Source organism: Misgurnus anguillicaudatus, chromosome 14 (assembly GCF_027580225.2).
Source record: "Misgurnus anguillicaudatus chromosome 14, ASM2758022v2, whole genome shotgun sequence".
NCBI lineage: Eukaryota > Metazoa > Chordata > Actinopteri > Cypriniformes > Cobitidae > Misgurnus > Misgurnus anguillicaudatus.
In genome coordinates, this window is record NC_073350.2 from 22,180,385 (window position 1) to 22,201,004 (window position 20,620).

Consider the following 20,620-nt stretch of genomic DNA (forward strand, 5'->3'; position numbering starts at 1 on the left):
AATATTTACATGCAACCACATACTGTATAAAATCAATGAAAGCACATCAGCGCAACAGTGTTTATTATTTCTCACTTGAGAAAATACTACCAACATTTTTGTTTGGTATTAATAGCTTTTTCACAGGCTTTAAAAAAAGAAAAACACGTTTCTCTCTTTTACGGTGCATACATGATTTAAGAGACTACATGATATTTTATTCTATAATGTTCTCCCACTGTAGACCACTAAAGCATTAACGCTCTCTGGACAGTATAAAGCTCTACAGAGCTGTTAAATAAACCTTGATACTATTAAATAACCTTTCCTTAACCACTCAAAATAAATAAAATGACATGTACAAAGTTTGGCATTACTTAATATACATTTTAGAATTTAAAAACACATCTGTGCAAAGTTTCTACATGCATGTATATTTACACGGTCATCTCCACCCACAAATACAAGCTCATTGACACAACTTTAAGACACTGGGCCACATATTGACTTTAAAAAAATAATATGCTGGGTGTTACGTAGTGATTACAAAGAATCTCACAGTAAGTTAATATAAGTATGGACAATGTGATTCCTGATAAACACACAACGTATATATGGTCCCTCAGGTATTTGCACACATGCACTGCACAAAATCTTCATCTCAGGATTGCTCCAATTCAGAAAATAATTGTGTAGTGCAACCTGGCAAGTACCTGAACCATACTGCCCAAACACCCTACTGTGCTGGCAATGTTAGTCATACATACCTCACATTTAAAAAGCAAGCTGACAATTGTAAGAGGCCACTAAAATGAGTGGCAATTGCCTTTGTTTTAAAAACAAGTGCAACTGTAAAATCTGAATGTAAAACAATGTTTCTAAATGCTTTGAATGAATTTAATAAAACCAGACATAGTCATAGACAGTAAATTTTTTTAAGAGAAAACGATGACAAGAATTATATTAAAATTGAAAATTAACATTCACATATCTTCATACCATATACCTTCATTAATATATATCAGTAGACATACATTTTCTATTCAAGTGCTTTATATAAAATTCGAGGGGTTAAAGGTTGAGTTTTCCTTCACGTGACTCAGATGTGTCATTGCCCTGTCGTAAGCCTTGTGCACGGACTTTCGCACATTCGGTTTCTTGCCCTCCATCAGACGAAGTCGGTCAACCGTGTCGTCATTGCCCATGTGATGGAGCTTGTCCATTGGCAGCCACTGCCTGTGTAACAAAAACCAATAGGATGACTTCTTAACAGTGTGTACTTTTGTGGTAACGAGTTCTTAGTCATTGGTGTTTCACCTTACCAGGTTCTCTTTGTATCGAAAAAGAGCACAAGAAAGAGCTTCTCATAAGTCTCGTCCTGTCTGCGTCTGCCTAAAACCAAAACGTCTTTAGGAGGCACTGGGATGGGAATCCCGTTGTGAAGAATTCCTTCCCGGGGCATTTTAGGATCGACAATCTATCGAAAAATCATCATTAGTTTAAATCACACATTCAAGTGAATTCAATTTTTAGGTCCAGTTTCACAGACAAGGCTTAAGTGTAGTCCCAAACTAAAATGCATGCTTGCACTGCCACTGGCATATCTTAAAATATATCAGTGCTGTTATTTTGTCTCAAGATGCACACCAGTAAGTCACATTTATAAAAGCTACTTAAATGTCTACCTAAGCTTACCTACGATTATTTCATAAGCCAAATGTTGACTATGATTATTTAGTCACCCTGATAAAGACCTATGCTTTTATTGCAAGCATCTACAAAAAAACATGATCCTTACCATTGCGGGGTATGAGGGGTAGCCACGACATTTCGCCCAAACCAAAGTAAGAGGCTCCATCTCTTCGTACTTTTGAGAAACAGCTCTGCCTACAAAAGTAAAGACTCATATTAGTGAAGCAAGCAAAGAACCAATATTCATTATATATATTTGAAATATAGATTACTCATTTTTTAAAAGATGTTTATTATTATGTTATCATGTTTTTATTGTGTTTTATTGTGCTATTTAGCTGTATTTTTTTGTTATAAAGGCTTAAATGAAAACAAACCAACTGAAAAAAAGGAGTTATTTGCAGGGTTCCCAAACCTTAGTTAACTTCAAATTCAAGGACCTTTCAAGGACTTTTCAGGTCTAATACCCTCAAATTCAAGGACTAAATGTGGGGAAACATTTCAAGTGAGAGCAAGGTTACATCGTGTTACCTTTTAAGATACATTCTTACAGTTCCCTTTCGAGGGAACTCATGCTGCGTCACTCTGGTGACACTTTGGGGACACCTCCAGGGGTAAGTGCGTCTAAATGTGTATATCAAATTCAACCAATGGTGAGGCTTAACGACAAAGACAGGGTGATGCAGGAGCCAGGAAGTATATCGCTATCTAAAATATTGCCAAAGACGGTGTTACAGGGACGCAGGAAGTATGGCAGGGGAGACGCAGCGTCTCGTTCCCTTCTCAGGGAACAACAGTTACATACGTAACCCGAGACGTTTTAATGTTTTAAACACAACTATGCAAAAAAGCATTTTGGTGTGAATCAACATTCGCAAACAGAAGATATAAGCTTGTAAAGTGAACAGTTTAGCACGTGTGCTTAAAAGTCTAGAATTTTTATGATATTATCCTACACTACACAGGGAATAATATGGATTTTTTCAGAAAACTTATGGCATAAAATAGACTCAACCACTTTCAATGACCTGTATCTATGTATGTATATTTTTTTAAAAACTTCCCAGGGCCTTACATTTTTTGTCCCAGATTCACAAACTTTCAAGGATTTCAAGGAACCGTGGGAACCCTGTATCTGGTTTTGGAACTAAACTCTTTATTTTATCCTATATGATCCTTATCCATGTTTTACCCACTTGTATTAGAAACTCCATTTCCTTCCTCACTAACAGGAACTTTGCTCAGGGCTGGTTTACCACGACTGCGTTTTGGAGGTGAGGAACTGGAAAAAAAAGAAAATATGAATGATGAACATTACTTGAGTGTTTTAAAATTTAAAATAAATTTACTAAGTTTAACTGTATAATCAGGCTGGGCTCTGTTTATTTCTGGTATTATAAGTCGCTCTAGAGTATAAGTCGCATTAGTCAAAAATGTGTTTTGAAGGGGAAAAAACATATAATAAATCGCATAGGACAATACGTCACGTTTATTAAGAAAATGATTTCACAAAATCCAATCCGAAGAACAGACATTTAATTGGGAAAGGTTATTCAACTAAACAATAGCAGACAGAACAGCAGGCTGAATAGATGTCTGTACATATTAACATAATATTACCATTTATTCACCGAACACAATAGCATATTGAACATACCTGGAAGGCTGAATAGGCTAAATTAACACGACAAGCCAAATCAAGTTCAAAAAGGTCCCAAAGTCATTCTGCATCACTGAATCCATTGAGTTACATAAATACAGGAGCAGCATAGAGTGGACTCTCGCGGCTGTAGATGGTAATGGTTTCTCTTGGTAATTTTGACATATAAGTCGCACCTGACTATAAGAACCCGCCAAACTATGAAAAAAGTGTGACTTATAGTCCGGAAAATACGGTACTTCATTCTGTGCGTTTCTACTGTGTCTGTACACTCAAATACATGCAAAAAATAAATAAAATGAACTATACTCCTGGCTTTAGGCACTGCAGATATTAATGGATGCTTTTTGATAAATTGCTTAATTTAAGTTAGTGCTTATTGGATGTAAACAGAACATTATGTGACAGATCACTACCTGTGTGTTGTGAAAGTGGGAGTGCAGCTTTCCGAATCTGATGAGTTGCCATTGTGTCTCTTGAGTCCATTTGTCAAGCCTAAATAAAAAGCATTAGATACTTTAACATATTAAACAGATCATGGCAGATAGCACTTAAATCCCCGATCAATAAAGTTCAGTAACAGCCTCATACCGTTCTCTTCAGGCAGCGAGTGGGACTTTTCACCTTCGCCGTCCGAACACATGCTTAGTCCTCTGGATCTCAGTTGGTGCGGTGACGGAGAGGGGGATTTGGATCGAATGTTATGCTCAAGTGGTGTGACACCATTTTCTACTTTGCTGACTCCGTTGTGCAATAACACAGACTTTTCTTTTGTCAATCGGGCTCCGTTTTTTGCTTTCTTGAAGAGGACAGATGTCCGACGACCCACACCCATCTTAAGGGAGGAGGAGGAACTCTCTCGAGAGGATGTTGTGTTAAACGCCTCCTCCTGTGGGTTGGATGCTTCATGTTTCTTTGTATGGCTGTTCTCTACAGTTGGATCTTCACTATGTCCCCTTTCTTTTGCTTTCCCTCTTTGTCTTCTGCTGCCTGTTTTATTTGACTGTCCTGCTGTGGTGGTTTTTCCTGTCTCAAGGTTGAACATTGGTGGATTTGGTGGAGCGTCACCAGGTAAAGGTGAAGACGCTGGACAAGCGGGTTCTTGAGCTTTTTGTGATGATGTTTTCTTGGTGACTTTAATAAATAAAAAAATGAAGGATTTACGCATGAACATTTACACATTTATGATTTACTTCTGGACATTACCTGGATTGGAGGTTATAAAATCCATTTTGTTTTCACATTTTTCCTCTTTATTCTTTTCCTTTTTAAGTTTTCCGTTCAGCAGTCGTGACTTGCGGCCCTGGTGGCTGATCTTATGACGGAGACTGTTGATTTCTCTTCGCAGCAGACGCATACGTTTTGTCCGGCCACCGCTGGTGCGCATGGACGACACCAGATCCAGTTTGTCCAGGAGATGTTTCAGCTGTTCCTCTGGAGACAAGTGAACCCGGTTTTCGGGATCAAGGAGCAGATCAACTGTAAATTAATTTTAAAAAAAGAAAGAAAATTGATATGAAAAGTAGAGATGCACCGATTGCAATTTTCTTGGCTGATTCCGATTTTTCCATAGGTGTAAAAATCCACTTTTCTTTAATAAAAAACCTTTATTTTCATCATAAAATGGGCGGCAGGAATCAATATAGGCACGGGCGGTCTTTTGGTAAAACGGATCACAGCTATGACGTTATTGCTTGCGCAACTAGCAACAAAAGAACCGGCTTGGAATCAGAATGTCGTGAAACTGAAGTAAAATTGATCATGTGTAAAATCGTCCAATTGTGGGCTCTGGCTGGTCGATCGGTGCATCTCTAATCAAAAGAAACAGTTTGAAGGTCACATTCTTCCTGATCCCATTTTTTAAAACCCTAGTTAGTGTGTAATATTGCTATAATAGCATAAATAATACCTGTAAAATGATAAAGCTCAAAGTTCACTGCCAGGCGATATATTTTCTTTAACAGAATTCGCCTTTCAAAGCCTACAGCGAACGTCCGGTTTGGACTACAGCCCTCTACTTCCTGCTTTAATGACGTCACTAGAAAAGTTTTTGATTAAACTTCGGCCACAGGAAAACGTCAGTCGCCAGCTAAGCTAACGGCAAGCTAAGCTGCTATCGAATCACAACACACTAAATGAGCTACACAATCAGAACTCGTTACGTATTTCTGAAGGAGGGACTTCAAAGAACAAGGAAGACATCAGCCCGTTTTTAGGACAGTGAAAACAACGCTATTGAGTTAAGTAAATTGTGTGAAAAATACCGTGTTTTTTTACATGTGAAACATGAACACATGTTATATTGCGCACTGTAAACACAATCAAAGCTTAAAAAACACAGAAAGAATGGGACCTTTAAAGCGCTCTGCTTACCTTCATCCCACCAGGAGACTGTAGAGCCATGTGTGCTAGGCTTCTCTGGAAGGTGCATGCCTGTGATGGGATCAAGGCCTATGCTAAGAGCTTGATGTTGGGCGTGTCTCAGGATAGCCCCTCCCACTTCCCGCAGCTGCACGGCAGCCGTGTGGAACACAGTGTCATTGGAGTTGTACTCCAGACAGTTGGATATCATGAGATTAAAATCGTTTTCCAGATCAGCCACCGATGAGTATTTATGAGCCTCCAGCCTGTCATGCATGGCAGAGAAGTCCATCGGCTCCGAAACAAACTCCAGATAATCTGGAACCTGGAAAAACATTAAAAGAAAGAAAGAAATCGATGAAACTGAGAGAAAATGTATTCATGTGAGCTGTCAGTGTTTTTTACTCTCAAAAGGAAACGCAAACGTTACTACGGAATACTTTTGTTATTCCCTCACCTCCTTCAGACTGACAGGTGCGGTAAAAATGCGATCTGTGTCTTTCTCCTGTAGCTGTTCCAGTGTAGAGCGCAGAAACACCAGCGCCGGGGTGAGCTGTAGCTCCAGAGCGGCCTGTTGAAGTTTCATCTAACAAGAAAAGAGAGCCAAATTCAATCAACGCTGCAAATTAGTAATTACCACAGACCTGCTCTGGTTCCCAGAAAACAGGCCTTAAGACCCAAAGACAGATGTGTCAAATACGTTACCTGTTCTCTTTTAAGTCTCTCTCGCTTTCGTATGAGCTCAATGAGTAGTCGAGCTTTCTCCAGGTCTTGACGTAGCTTCTGCCAGTACTTCAGCTCCTCTCTGACAGCCTGCAACTTTGCATCTGGTTCTCTCTAGGACATTACAAAAATATAATGCACAATGGTTAGGGGGGGTGTGAAATAGAAATGTGTGAATCAGTGGCGGCTTGTGACTGCTGATCCGAGGGGCGATAATTCAAAATAAGTGTTCGAAATGTGTCATGTGTGTTGCTTGTGTTTTCAAAATATGTGTTTGTTGCGTCATGTGAACCATGTGCATCACGTGTTTTGTCAAAATAAGAGCCTGCTGCACAGGTGTCAAAACCGCCTATGACTAAAGAGACGCTCACGTTCACAAAATACACGCAAGACACTCACTTAACAGTATAAACTCTGATTATGCATTAGATTATGTGAGTATCTGGCAAACGTGAGTGTCTTTTTTATCATAAACCCTTTAGACGCATCTGCAGCAAGCACTTATTTGGACAAGAGACGTGATGCACACAGGATCTCTCGACGCGCCGAACACATATTACGGGCTACATACATGATGTGACGAACTTCACATCCAGTGCCTTCGAAAAAAGAAGTCACAGGCCGCCACTGGTGTGAATGTGCATAATTTTTTTTCATCTTTATTGTCATTGTAACAAGTGGATGTACAACAAAATTAAGTGCAATAAAAGTGCAATAAAGTCCTCTGCAGGCACAGACTCTGTACATCTTTTTAATTGCATATTAGTGGTTGTAATAAAACTTTTATGTTGTTGTTTATAGCCGACAAACACTATTTGATGTATTAGAGTACACTGACCTGCTCTGACTTCTGAGCCTGTAGATGCGAATGCAGTCGACGTATGAGCGGCACTCCGTTACGAGAGTGACGTTTTAACAGCCAGTAGTTGTGAAGTCTTTGCATGAATTGATTCTTCCTCTCAACAGACACTCCTGTGCAAATCTTGTTGAGCCTATTCAAAAACATAAAAGAGCAATCTCAGCCTATTTTACTTTCATAATGTGAAGTGAAACTTGTCAAATGAAAAGATTCCTTTATCTTATAGATTTTGTTAGATGTAAACAACACTAATCCAAAATTTGTTTACTATTTCACATATATAACTAAGTCTTAAAATTGTTTGTTTAACATTTCCAATTAATGTTCTGTTGGTTTTATGTTTTGTAATGTTTGTGTAGTGTTAAGAAACTAAAACAGGAAGTGCTTCTGGATCATGTTGTCTTGCAAGATGGTCTATATTAAAAAATACCATATTATTGCTTTAGGGGGCGGTTTCCTGGACAGGGCTTATTCTAGTCCTCGACTAAAATGCATGTTTGAGCTAATTTAAAAACATCTTGGCCTGACATATCTTAAGATATATAAGTGCCATTGTTTTGTCTCAAGATGCACACCAGTATTGTTTTTTTTTTGTAAGGCATGTTTGTAAAAACCGAATATAACTAAGGCCTAGTCTTGGTTTAATCTTAACCCCGTCCAGAAAACTGCCCCTAGATATTTTAGCATGCACTGATCCATTTTGCATAGCAAGACCAGAATAGGCTTTATGCCCAGCTGCACTACTTCCTGAACATCAGCCAGCTCCTTGTTTCCTGTCTGCCATTATTGGACAAACTGATTAATCCAGGTGTGTCTGATTATTGTTGTTGTGACTACTGAAGTCAGGCACACCTGAATTAATCAGTTTGTCCAATAATGACAGACAGGAAACAAGGAGCTGGCTGAAGTTCAGGAAGTAGAACAGCTGGGCATAAAGCCTATTGTGCATTTAGAAAGTAAATAGAGACCTTTTTGATTTCATTCATGTAGACATAACACTAAAGAGATAAAACCGGATAAAATAACATTCCTTACAATAAACTCACTTCCACCGAAGACAAAATGTTGTAAGATCTACATGCTAACAGTGAGGTGAGTCTTGTGGAGATACCAGACATAACAGACCAAAGACTAGACGTAAACATTTACCTAAAAGACGGGATCTGTGGCACCAGAAGAAGCGGTATTCCTGTCTTTCGTGAGCTCCCGGGCGCATTCTTCCGTGTTTTCTTTTGTTGCGTAGCTGAACCTTTTTTACGCCCATTTTGGTTCTGCTGCAGTGGAGGGCCTAATGTGTATGACCTTTGACCTCTGTTACCCCTGCCTCCGACCAACCCGCTGTCGTCATCCCCATTGCTGGCCGTGCCAGGGGGAGAGTGGTTCTCGCAGAATGCCGTCTTCTTCACAGTAAAAGTAGTCCCATTAGTGCCGGTCTCACGCACGGGGTCGATTTTCATATAGAGCCCGGCTCTCTGGGCACAGGTAACATGAAACGCCCTGTAGCAGTTTGCTTTGTGGCACTGAATAGACGCCCCCCTGCCTTTCTGCTTACACAGGTAACAAGTGAGTTTCCATCTTGCGGGAGGAATGTTTTTCACTCCTTCCACGGGCTCCAGGAACACAGTGTTGGCAAAGCACACTTCAGGAATCCATATGGCACAAATGACATGGGCCCAGTTTCCATCGCTAGTTTGTTTGAACGCACCTCCGCGGTTTGGACAGAGGACGCAATCCACGGGACGTGATGGGGACTGCAAGCAGCGCCTGCACAGCCACTGGCCCTCTGGGATGTAGGGCACTCCGTAACATTCTTGGTGCACGGCGAGGTTGCAGATATCGCAGAACAGGATGACGTTGCTGTTGAGACACTCATCGTCGAGGCACACGCAACAGTAGGCGTCCTCGTCAATGGTGCTTTGCGACAGCGCCTGACTGCGAGACTCTAAAATGGACTCTCGCTCAAGTCTGTCAATCAGTAGTTCGAATGTGTTAGGAGGGACTGAAGCATGACCATCAGACACGCGTTTTTGGTTGACCATCTCTAGCCAAGCCATGTCCTCCTCATCCATGTCATACTCAGCCTCATTGTCCAATTCCTCCCCAGACTTCTCTATGTAACGATAATACGCTACAGGAAGGGGAGGGACCTGTGGGGCGGTGAAAGACTCTATCTTACGAAAAATAGGCTTGGGCAAGGGGCTTTGTACGTGGGTGTGATGCGCTGAATAGACGTGACTTTGTGAGCCACACTGAGATTTTCGGTTTTTAGCTGCATGTTTGCCATCTTTCTTCTTGCTTTTTAAAACAGCTTGTTTGTTTCCCTGCCTGGCTCGACTCAGGATCTGCTCACTGTTTTCTTTGTTGCTGTTGCACTCTGTGAGATCCTGGGCTAGCATCTCATCCTCGGTTACGACAGAGAGATGGTCGCATATGTTGATACGGTGGAGCCTTCCCTCCAGCTCAATCTCAACCATTTTCTGAGCCTGTGCGTACGTAAGAGTGTCTCTGGTCGTAGAGAAGTTCAGTCTGCATGGAGAGGGTGGACAGAAAAAAGCTTCCACATCACCATGGCTGGATTGACCATCCGGGTCCTGATTCCTTCCTTTGACCGCTGCCTTTCCAGCCTTTGACTGGCCGACTCGCTTCTTAAACTTCCTCATTGAGGTTGATACCTGTTACAATATAAAAATATTTAAAATATTTCCCCATAAATGTTTTTTAATAGAGAACAGCACTTAGTTTGCAACACTTTGACCTTGGGCGCAGTAATATTAACGGAAGTTTGAGCGAGAGGGGGTGTAGGCCGGAGTGATGATGATGTTACTGCGCCCGAGGTCGAAGTGCTGCAAAATAAGTGCTCTTCCGCCATACAATATAGTTCCCATTTTTATCCGCTTAAAAAATCACCACTTTTTGTTTTGTGCCACCATACTTCCTTGTTTGACTACTCATGTAGCAGTCTTTAAATGGGGAAAACATGGAGGTGTTTGGTGGCTTCTGGGTTCATCCCTGTTTGGATCCTAAGGAATGAATGGGGCTAGGCTAAATGCTAACACATTCATGACGCGCTGTACAAAGATGAAGTGCATGCATTGAAAAAAGATAGGTATGTATTAATTAGTCTAAGCTGAGGTTAGAACATAGTAAAATATTGAAAAATTGTGGTGTTTTCCTTTAACATTCAACCCTGTAGTGCATCAATAACTGCAAACCACAATTTGACCCCGAACTAACGTACTTGCTATATATTAAAAGTTGTGTCACCCATTCCGGTGTGAATAAATTTTTTAATGCTATCAATTTTGACTACATTATTGTGTCTCTGTAGCTCAACTGGTAAAGCTTTGCACTTTCAATGACTAACGTTATAGGTTCACAACCTGGCAAAAAAATGTTTACCTGTAACTTGCTTTGCAAAATAAAAAAATGCTAGAAAAATACACAAATCACACATTTGTGTTTTGAACCATAATTGGTTCGAAAATAATAATTATCTAGACATCATGCATAGATATGTACATATGTACATATCTATGGACATCATGAAGCCTATACTTTATTTTTAAGCAGCACCTTTCTTTGACTGTTGAAATAAGACTTTATTTTTAGAAGTTTCATGCTGTTTAATGAAACATAAAAAGTATTGCGTACAACAAAACAAACATGTTATTACTACTAAATAAATGTGCATCAACACATGAATATCTATATTTGAACGTTTGTAATATTGTGTATCCGGCTAACCAATAACATGACGCGAAAAAAACACGTGACTTGTGCGAACCAATCACCAGGCAGACCTTCAAAGTTTCCTCGACCCTGTTGACGTAGTTCGGTTGCAGAGCGCTAAATACCAATCCTGAATCGAGACAGAAGAGTCAGCAGCCATTTTAGCAAGGCTGATGTCCAGTATAAAGCTCGATTGTTTTTCCTGATAACAAAACTCTCACGGTGCAATATGCCTAATTTACTCTCTGGCATCTAACTACAAATAACCGCATATGGCGATATATATATATTTGAAGTCCTTAAAGAGAATAAAGCACTTGTATTTAAAACGCGCTGTGTACAGACTGAAAAGACAGCCAGTACATGAGCGCCGTTCAGTACTGGAGCCATATTTAGAGAGTGCAAGCGTGCAACTGCCCCAGCGACGCTGCTGTTTATATTAAACAATGTTACATAAATCAGAAAACTTACTCTTTTTATCGATTACACGAAACGACAGGGAATGCCGGTCATATCCAGGCACGACAGCGTCCTCTTCTGTAGCAAGACGGGTTACCTCAGCCCTCCATTGAAGCGACTTCCCACAAAAACGCTTCGAAACACTCCTCCTAGCTATCCACACAATAATATTACCTTGACATCGTGCTAAAATGTTGCAAATAGTCCTTTGACATTATTGCAGAGTGTATCGTGTGCATTGAACGTTGGTTTGTTATTAAATTGGGCAAGGAAAATACGCCCCTTTAGAAAAAAACGAATTCTCCGCGTTGGGTTTGCACTTGCCGCGCGCATCGCTCGCTCTTGTCTGTGATTGGTCCAAATGGTCATCGTAAAGTCACCCAGTACTGTTGCCGCCCGTAAACGCCTAATGCGAAGAGAAAAACAACATGGGACTTTTCCTGGTCTGTATGTACGCACTGTGTCCATGCTCACTAGCTACTGTAGATTAAACAGCACAGTGTATTGTATTGTATTTAATTTTTTTGTAGTGTCAGGTTGTAAAATAATAAACCGTATTTATAATATCCTGACACACTGTAAGGAAGGAAGGATGATGACTGAAATGCATCAGGGTGCAGTCTTTTATTGTTTTTAATGTCTTCATGTGACTAGCCACTATGTGAATAAAGGCTTTTTAACTTTTACCAGAAAATTGACATTTTATGCATAATTGCGTAATATTTTTATATTATATCCCAAATAAAATAATAATGTGTGTGTATATATATTGTAATATAATATATAATTGTAATATATATTGTAATATATATTGTAATGCTGGGGATTGATTATCTAGATTAATCTCATACAAAATAAAAGTACTTTTTTGCATAACATAGGAATTGTGCTGTGTGTCATTATAATGTATATACAAATGCACACACATTCATGTATGTATTTAAGAAACATTTACATGTATATATATATTTATTTATATTTTTATATATTCTAAATAATATATAAATAAAAAAACGATATTTGAATAAAACATTTCTGTTTTACATGTATGTGTGTTTAAATATACGTAATATTTACACACATCACAAACCCATATATTATGCAAAAAACATTTTATTTTGTATTAGATTAATCTAGATTAATCTATGCTCAGCCATATATATATATATATATATATATATATATATATATATATATATATATAAAAAATATATATAATATTAAAATAGATTATATTTTAATCTATTTTAATGTGAATAAAGGCTTTTTAACTTTTACCAGGAGTCACATTTATGTATTATAGTATTTATTACACAATTTTTTTATTATAAGAAAGAAAATAGAAAAATATATATTTTTCAGTTACAAAGATTTTGATTTTCTGATTCAAATGTGCTATTTTTATGTATTTAATATCAGGTCAAAACATTTGAACATTCATTTCCCTGACCTTCAAATTAACATTCACATCATTTCACAACGTCATTGTGATTTTTAATAAATTTTATTCTTACATGACATCAGATCTATAATTCGTTCTTTCATACGGCCCCAGAATATTATATTTACCCACTTTTTATTATAAGTGTTTGAATGGCTTTCTCCACCCCCTGAAAGTCATTGGCTTTTCTCGTGTCTTTTGTGGGAACCCTCCAATTCATTATTGTAAACCACACTACTGACTTGCTCTCAGTCAGTGCTGTCCCAACACAGTGGAATTTCACTGCAGACATCATGGTAAGTATAAGATTGGGAGGGGTGGAGTTTGATTTATAGGTGCTCATAAAATAATTACATTTGTGACTTTTGGTTTTAAGAATTGTGTGTTTTTAAATGCTGGGTTTTATGCATGGATGATTTTCCATCAAGTTTAACAATTAAACTTTAAAGCAGATAATAAGATAAAATATTTAGCATAATGCAAAAATATTAGTCTTCAAACCACTATAAATAGCCATAAATGTAGTTGACATTTACATTTAGTATTATTATTGGTCGGCATCTATATAAATTAGATAATAGTTGAATTACACATGTAGATGTTAAAGTAAAATTTGTTTGGCTTGCAGGTCAGAATAAGCAACATGTATGGATTTGCAGGGTTCTCTGTATGCATAGTATTGCTTATGGCCTCAGACATCTGCTTAGCAGGTATTACCATTGTTTCATTATTTCTTGTGTTCTGAATTTTGGTATGTGATATTACATCGTTATCAGACAAGTATGAAGGATTCAAAATTAAGGATGGCCCCCTAGCCCAAAGTCAGTGCAAGAGAAGTTCAGTCCAGTAGAAATTGTGAGCATATTTTGATATGATGTCTTAGAAATATGGGTTAAAATGGATTGAAAATTAACAAACCAGCAATGTTTTGCACATGCCATAATTTTCCAACAAATGTGTGCACAAATGTATATGTATGTACTTGTATGTGTCATTTCTAACCTATGTATTACTCAAAGTTTAATATGTATTTATTTATTATATCCCCTCTCAGAATTCTCCCTCTTTTTAAGGAGAAATACAATAGAGGCATTTGTTACTTTCATTGCATTTCATGTAATTTTAGAAACAGCAGCAATGATCAAATCTGTGCCAGCTCGTCTTGTCCTCTCTGCATGAAGTTCTTGAATTTCACAGGCCTGTCATATGATAAATGGCTGGACAGTCAGCAGGGCGCACCATCAAAGATGGTTGACCACATCCTCCTTGGCACACTTTATACCCCATTTTAAGAGTAAGGAAGTCAGCCAACTGAAACTTTCCAAAAATGGTTATAAATCAATTCAAAGCTCCGAGCAAACAAAACTGTGTGTTTAAGACAAGCCAAGATATGACAGCACTCCGAGGACCATCTGTGTCTGTCATAAATTCAATAGGAGGAGATGATGAGTGTCAACATCGCTCTAAAGAGTTGATGGATCCCTAAGGGCATGAGAATGGCATTACCAGGCCTTCATGATCAAGTGAATAAACACTAACTCCAATTTGTCACAGCTCAGCCCTGCAAATGGATTGTTTTCTTGCATTTCTGAGAAAGGAGAAAAGCGCAGCCAAACTTTGCTGGATCCGGAAACCCAGAAGCTGCCGGAGAGGGCATCAAAGGCAGCCGTCCTATTCACTCAATCATCATCTTGCAGAGACTCCCAGACGGAGTGAAGATCTAGATGGCTGCTGAACAAAAGGTTCTCTGACGACTAATTTGGGATGGAGCTATTCCTGATAAAAATGCAGCAGGAAGTTAAGACTCCCAGCAAGAAAACTGATTTGGCAGATCAATAGAAAAGCTACTGAGATCTTGGCCACGGCCTATGTCAACTTGAGGTCATTTTTGAACAAACAAACTCTTTATCAGATCGAAGATTTTAAAATATGTATTTTGGATGCTGTTTTGGTTTACAGAGATCAATCAATTCAAATCTGCTTTATTCTTTGTTGAACTAAAAAGCTTATTGATATTCAAGATTTCGGGTTAACAAGGCTTAAGGCTAGTCCTAGACTAAAACCCATCTTTGATCTCAACTGAAAATAACTTGTACTTACAGATCCTAGCCATTGATTTGTCTCAAGATACACACCAGTGCACATGATCTCACGGAAAGTTGGTTATGTCACAACATTTTTTATTGATTTTTTCGTGTCCGTGGCACGGGATTCGGCTTTTTTGCGTGCCTTGAGCATGAAGGTCTTTGTCTTGTCGCTCGCACAAATTTCTAAATATTTAATTTTATGTATTTTCTCTTTTTTTTCGCTAGGGGTTAGATGTGGGGTTTGGGTTAGGATGTACTGTTATCTATTGGTTTATACATGTTTTTCTTTCGCTTTTAAAACTATTCTCACCCAAAGTTTGGGTTAGATTTTGGGTTTGGGTTAGGATGTCTAAAAATGTAACTGAAAGTGATTCTAACCCCAAATCCAAGTGACAATGGTAAGAAAATCAATGAGTAAACAATACATAAAATGACACGAAAAAGAAAGTCGTGCCACGGCCACGAAAAACTATTTATAGTAATTTGTGCTAGTGACACGAAAAAAAAAACATTCGTGCTCAAGGCACATAAAAAAGCTAAATTTCGTGCCATGGACACAAATAAATTAATTAAATTCATTTTTTGTGACTATAACACAACTTTCCGTGAGATCAGCCTGCACCAGTGATGTCTTTTTCTAAGGCATGTTTATAAAAAGCTTAAACATCTTAATTTAACTAAATCCTAGTCCTAGCTTTAGCTAAGCCTTGTCTGTGAAACCAGACCAAAGAGTTACTGCTATCCCTGTAAAAATACAGCTTAAACCAGTTAGTCCTGGTTAGTTTGAGGCCACACAGTTTCTTTCTAATGATATAATGACTTTTTGGCAACTTTTGAGCTGATTAACATGGCAGTTAAACTAGCCTGGAAGACCAGATAGACCATCTTAAACCAGCTCAAAACCAGGCTTAGGCTGTTTTATAACAGGGAACGTTTATGTGTTACATACATTAAACTTTAGCTTTATCATTTCAGCAAGGCAAGAACTGCTAGTTACCACTATAAAAGTAAGTACTAACCTAAGAATTTAAGTTTTACAATATTAAGTTATATTGTATTGGTGTATTAGTTATACTGTTCATTTCTTTGAATTTCAGCAAGACCCATATACAATGAGCAAGGGCTCACAGTTAGAAGGCTACTGCATGGACCTGCTCACTGAACTAGGCAAAAAACTGGGTTTTAAATACAAAGTTCACCTGGTGAAGGACGGGTCATACGGCAGACAGGATGAAAGCGGAAACTGGAATGGAATGATTGGAGAGGTTGTTAGAGGGGTACGTGATTCACATTATAGAAAATTTTACAAGTATCATCTAGGTTTATCTTATCATGCTCATTACATGGCTACTTACCAAATAAATAAATAAATGGAAATTAAATTGATTTCAGCTTTGTAAGTATTGTATCATTTGAAAAAGAAACCATGGAGTGGTTTAAGAGACATTTAGCAAAGCGTAAGAGATTAATTGTCAGGGATAACACAGTTTAGTAGTCAATATACACTATATATTAAATGCCAGAATGGTGCACTTCAACCAGTCAGAATAAGTTATTATCTTAACAGCTGTATATACATGTCATATTAGCATATAGCAGATATAATAGTTTTAACATCTTACTACTAAATGACTCTAAACTTTATCTTCCCAGGAAGCTGATCTGGCCGTAGCCCCACTGACTCTTACTGCTGCCCGTGAGAAGGCGGTGGGAATGACAAAACCGTACATGCAGACCGGAATCAGCATCCTCCTCCGCAAAGATATCGTTTCAGAGGAGGCTGGCTTTTTTGACTTCCTCTCCCCTTTCTCTGGGGAGACCTGGTTCGGCATCCTGATTGCATACTTTGTGACTGCAGTGTGCATCTGCATTGTGGGAAGGTTGAGCAGAGCACCAGAGACACAGAACCAATGCATTTACTCATTAACTTTTCAATACCATAAAACTGTTTTTAAGCATGGTTACTGAACAAGATTTATCTGAACTGTAATGCATTGTTCTTTGTATTAAGGTTGAGTCCGTGTGAATGGAGCCAGCCCGAGGCAGAGCCAAATCGTTTTACTCTTCTGCACAGCTTGTGGTACGCTGCAGGAGCCCTAAGCTTGCAAGGTCATCATACATATTTCCTTGGTTTACAAATATAAACAAATACCTCAAAACTCTGGGTTGTTTTAATCCATGGTTGGGTAAAATATGGACAAACCCAACTGCTGGGTTGAATGAACCTATAAAATTGTTCAAATTTGAACCCAGCAACTGGTAATTCTGAGATGAAAAGATAACATCCTTTCTTCTGGTTATTGCAGGTGCAGGCCCTCACCCTAAATCTGTGTCAGGACGGATTATCAGTTGTACCTGGTGGTTGTTTGCGGTGGTTTTGCTGGCTTGTTATTTTTCCAGTATGGGTTCCTGGCAGGGCTCTGATTCATCTCCGCTCATGATCAAAGGTTTTGAGGATTTGGCCAATCAGGATGTGATCGAATATGGGACTCTTGCAGGCTCCTCCACTCTTGCATTCTTTAAGGTCTGATCACGTTATCATACATATTCATTTATTTTATACCACAGGTCTGTTGAATGCTGTATTCTGATTGGTTGAGAAATGTTCCACGGGCATGCATTATTTTTCGATAACCACACACCTAACTTGTCAAATGTCTTAAAAATAGGCATGAGAGCAAATGTACGTGGTAACCGTGGTATAAGCGGAATAATTGACTCCAGTACTTTGAATCATTTGAAAATAGTGCACACCCGCAGTGTAGCGGCATTACCTTGGATGTGCATTATTTTCTTTTAATTCAATGGCCTGTTGTCAAGTATTCCTTACTTATTAGTCAAATTCATTCTTACACATTAAAAAGTTTTCCTAAAATTTTATACAGAACTCCAATAACCCATCTTACCGACGCATCTTTGAGCACATGGATCGCAGAAAGAGTTTCGTATCCTCCATGGATGAGGGTGTTCAGAGAGCAAAGGAAGGAAATTATGCTTTCATTGGGGAATCTGTGTCTCTGGATCTGGCTGTGGCTCGACATTGCGAATTGATTCGAGCACCCGAGGTCATCGGGATGAGAGGATACAGCATTGTAACTCCTCTTGGTGAGACTGCTGCTAAAAAAGTTTGTTTTAAAGGGGATATATGATGAAAATCTGACTTTTCCATTTTTAAGTGCCATAATTGGGTCCCCAGTGCTTCTATCAACCTGAAAAAGAACAACCTAGTAACTTTGTTTTGGTAAACCATTCTCTGCAAGCATGTGAAAAAAAGGTAATTGAGATTTCGCTCCCTATGTGACATAGAAATTATTATAATAATACCGCCCCCTTAATCTGCACTATCCAACCAGTGCAATTTAGTGCACACACACACAGAGAGAGAGAGAGAGAGAGAGAGAGAGAGAGAGAGAGAGAGAGAGAGAGAGAGAGAGAGAGAAAATAATTGTCCGTGTCCCAAATGGCGCACTTCATGTGGACTTTCGGTCTTGTGGCCTTAAATTGCGCGTGCTCGCTAAGTCTACGTGTCCATATGGTGTCCCATCTGTCATTTTTATGCTTCGAAGTGTGCTCATCAGCGGCCCATTTACATCCTTGATGCAGTCTTCGGCGAAGTTCGCACTGCAGCAGGCTTTGCGCACTTTACCAACCCAGAAGTCCTTGCGAAAGAGCAATCAGACCAATTAGACGATGGAAGGGAGGAGTTCACATTAATGGGCAACTTCTCTTCCTATTTCCGGCGTGACGCTCGAATCTGTCCCAAAATACGACTCCGGTGTGCCCTCTAGGACTCGCGTCAAGGGTCCCTAAGGTCTGCACTACATGATGTCATCAAAGTTTGGACTCTGAGAAAGTTCATAAGTCAGGAGTGTGCCATTTGGTACAGGGCCAGTTGAGTTTCAATTTCAACAAACCACCATTATGCCGTTCAGTGTTTGCATTAGGGACACACCAAAAACCGGCACATTTTTGCTCACACCTATAAAATGGCAATTTTAACATGCTGTAATAAATTATCTATGGGTTTCTTTGAGCTAAAACTTCAAATACACACTCTGTGGACGCCGAAGGCTTATTTTACATTTTTAAGAAGTCCAATAAAATGTTCCCTTTAATCTAAAGTTAAGTTTTTTTGATGCCATTGTCTTGTTTAAAACAGGATCTCCCATGTTGAAGAATCTGAGCGTGGCCATTCTACAGCTTAGTGAGGCTGGGGAATTGGCCTATCTGCGCACTAAATGGTGGGCCAGCAGCTGCGTGCCGGACAGCAGCAAAGCCTCATCTCTGAAGGTTCATAGCATGAAAGGCATCTTTCTGGTTCTTGCTGTAGGCCTGGGGATCGGAGTGTTGATCTCCTTGTTTGAACTCACCTCAAAGTCTCGCAGTCTTGCTGGAGAGCAGAAGGTAAGTAGTGCAGACATACACATAAAGATGTGTCAGTAAAATCAATACAGATAGTACAATAAAACCTGTTCTTATTCAAACAGAAATCCTGCTGCACAGTTTTGACCCAGGAGCTGAGTCAACGCTTAAGAATGAGCAACACAAAGAATAACCAGGAAACCTCTGACAAAAACAAAGCATAACAGGTTGAACCACATCGAGCTCATTACAGAGTCTTCCAGTAGTACAGTAGCAGAATGTCTTTACTGTTGCATCTGTTTTTCTAGTAGATCTGGTGCTAGACTTTAGTATTATTTCTCAAGTTTTAGAAAACTATATATTTTATACATTTTAACTGATTTTGCTTAGTGCTTAATCAACTACAAAATGTTAATTTACATTTAACACATTGAATTAAGCTACCTGTCGGTGAAAATGTAATAAATCACAGGCATTGTTTTTGTTTAGAGTTGGTATTAGAAATAATAAAAAATATAGAAACATAATTTGTATGATGCAACCATAATAACTTAAAGGTGTAGCGGAGGATTTTCTCGAATTTTAGAATTTTTTTTTTAAATGCAGTTGCGCAACACTCCTGATTGACAACTAGGAGGACCAATAGTCTTGATGATCCACCCGGAAAAAGAAAATTCTCCGCAATACCTTTAAACAAGCTGAAAAAAGTTCAGTTTGATTTTTTGTTCATGAACAAATTTTGCACACTGTTAGGAAATATTTGTATGAAAACAGAAATGCCCATATGACTTTCTTACTTAGTATTTTTGTCTTGTTTTCACTAGTCTAGTTTTTAGACAAAAATATTAAATATTAAAACAAGCTTAAATATCTGCCAATGGGGTGAGAAAAAATTGAAATAAGTTTACTGTGTTTTAAACACAAATTCACTTAAATTGTATACTTTTGGTCGAAAAGACTTATTTTCTTCATTTTACTCATCAAGAAAAATACATCTTGATTTGGGAATTTTTGGGTGTTTTTACGGAGAGCAGGACAAAAATACTAAGTGGGAAAGTCATTTTTTGCAGTGTACAATTTTGACTTTCAGAATATTTTGCAGATTTCTTTTGTATAGCAAACTTCTCCAACAATGATTGAAGATTAAATATTGTAACTTTCCAAAACAAAGTTTATTAATGTTTTAATAAACTTAATCTAACCCCCAAAAGTGTGACTGCATTATGAAACCTTATGAGCTATATACAGTAAAGTTACACACTGCAAAA

The 20,620-nt window shown here is 38.5% G+C and overlaps 2 protein-coding genes across 3 annotated transcripts; one reads left to right on the forward strand and one right to left on the reverse strand.

The window, feature by feature from the left end:
- Nucleotides 1–46: 46 nt before the first annotated feature.
- On the reverse strand, nucleotides 47–11,788 carry brpf3a (bromodomain and PHD finger containing, 3a). 2 transcript variants are annotated; one of them, XM_073876090.1, is made up of 13 exons: nucleotides 11,475–11,788; nucleotides 8,424–9,946; nucleotides 7,254–7,407; nucleotides 6,398–6,529; nucleotides 6,150–6,278; nucleotides 5,705–6,017; nucleotides 4,538–4,810; nucleotides 3,923–4,465; nucleotides 3,748–3,826; nucleotides 2,864–2,953; nucleotides 1,778–1,862; nucleotides 1,302–1,456; nucleotides 47–1,215 (listed from the first exon to the last, which is right to left on the reverse strand). In XM_073876090.1, exons 2-13 carry the CDS (start codon nucleotides 9,932–9,934, stop codon nucleotides 1,032–1,034), a joined length of 3,648 nt encoding a protein of 1,215 aa, XP_073732191.1. In that variant the 5' UTR covers nucleotides 9,935–9,946; nucleotides 11,475–11,788; the 3' UTR covers nucleotides 47–1,031. The 2 variants fall into 2 exon arrangements, with proteins under 2 accessions (XP_073732191.1, XP_055039863.2); XM_055183888.2 differs by having other exon boundaries at nucleotides 1,778–1,866; nucleotides 2,868–2,953; nucleotides 11,475–11,787.
- A 1,290-nt stretch (nucleotides 11,789–13,078) lies between these two features.
- On the forward strand, nucleotides 13,079–20,137 carry grik6 (glutamate receptor, ionotropic, kainate 6). The gene is made up of 10 exons (XM_055184635.2): nucleotides 13,079–13,199; nucleotides 13,532–13,613; nucleotides 15,966–15,997; nucleotides 16,088–16,267; nucleotides 16,644–16,870; nucleotides 17,002–17,099; nucleotides 17,297–17,514; nucleotides 17,876–18,095; nucleotides 19,150–19,394; nucleotides 19,478–20,137. The coding sequence occupies exons 1-10, from the start codon at nucleotides 13,197–13,199 to the stop codon at nucleotides 19,574–19,576; spliced, it is 1,404 nt and encodes a 467-aa protein (XP_055040610.2). The 5' UTR covers nucleotides 13,079–13,196; the 3' UTR covers nucleotides 19,577–20,137.
- Nucleotides 20,138–20,620: the final 483 nt, after the last annotated feature.

Coding starts and splice junctions, on each gene's coding strand:
- brpf3a (XM_073876090.1), bottom strand. CDS start 9,934: ATGAGGAAGTTTAAGAAGCGAGTCGGCCAGTCAAAGGCTGGAAAGGCA. Junction 1,457..1,777: donor ACCCCTCATACCCCGCAATG/GTAAGGATCATG, acceptor ATTTTTCGATAG/ATTGTCGATCCTAAAATGCC. Junction 1,216..1,301: donor TTCGATACAAAGAGAACCTG/GTAAGGTGAAAC, acceptor TTTGTTACACAG/GCAGTGGCTGCCAATGGACA.
- grik6 (XM_055184635.2), top strand. Junction 15,998..16,087: donor TGCTAGTTACCACTATAAAA/GTAAGTACTAAC, acceptor TTTGAATTTCAG/CAAGACCCATATACAATGAG. Junction 16,871..17,001: donor TGCATCTGCATTGTGGGAAG/GTTGAGCAGAGC, acceptor CTTTGTATTAAG/GTTGAGTCCGTGTGAATGGA.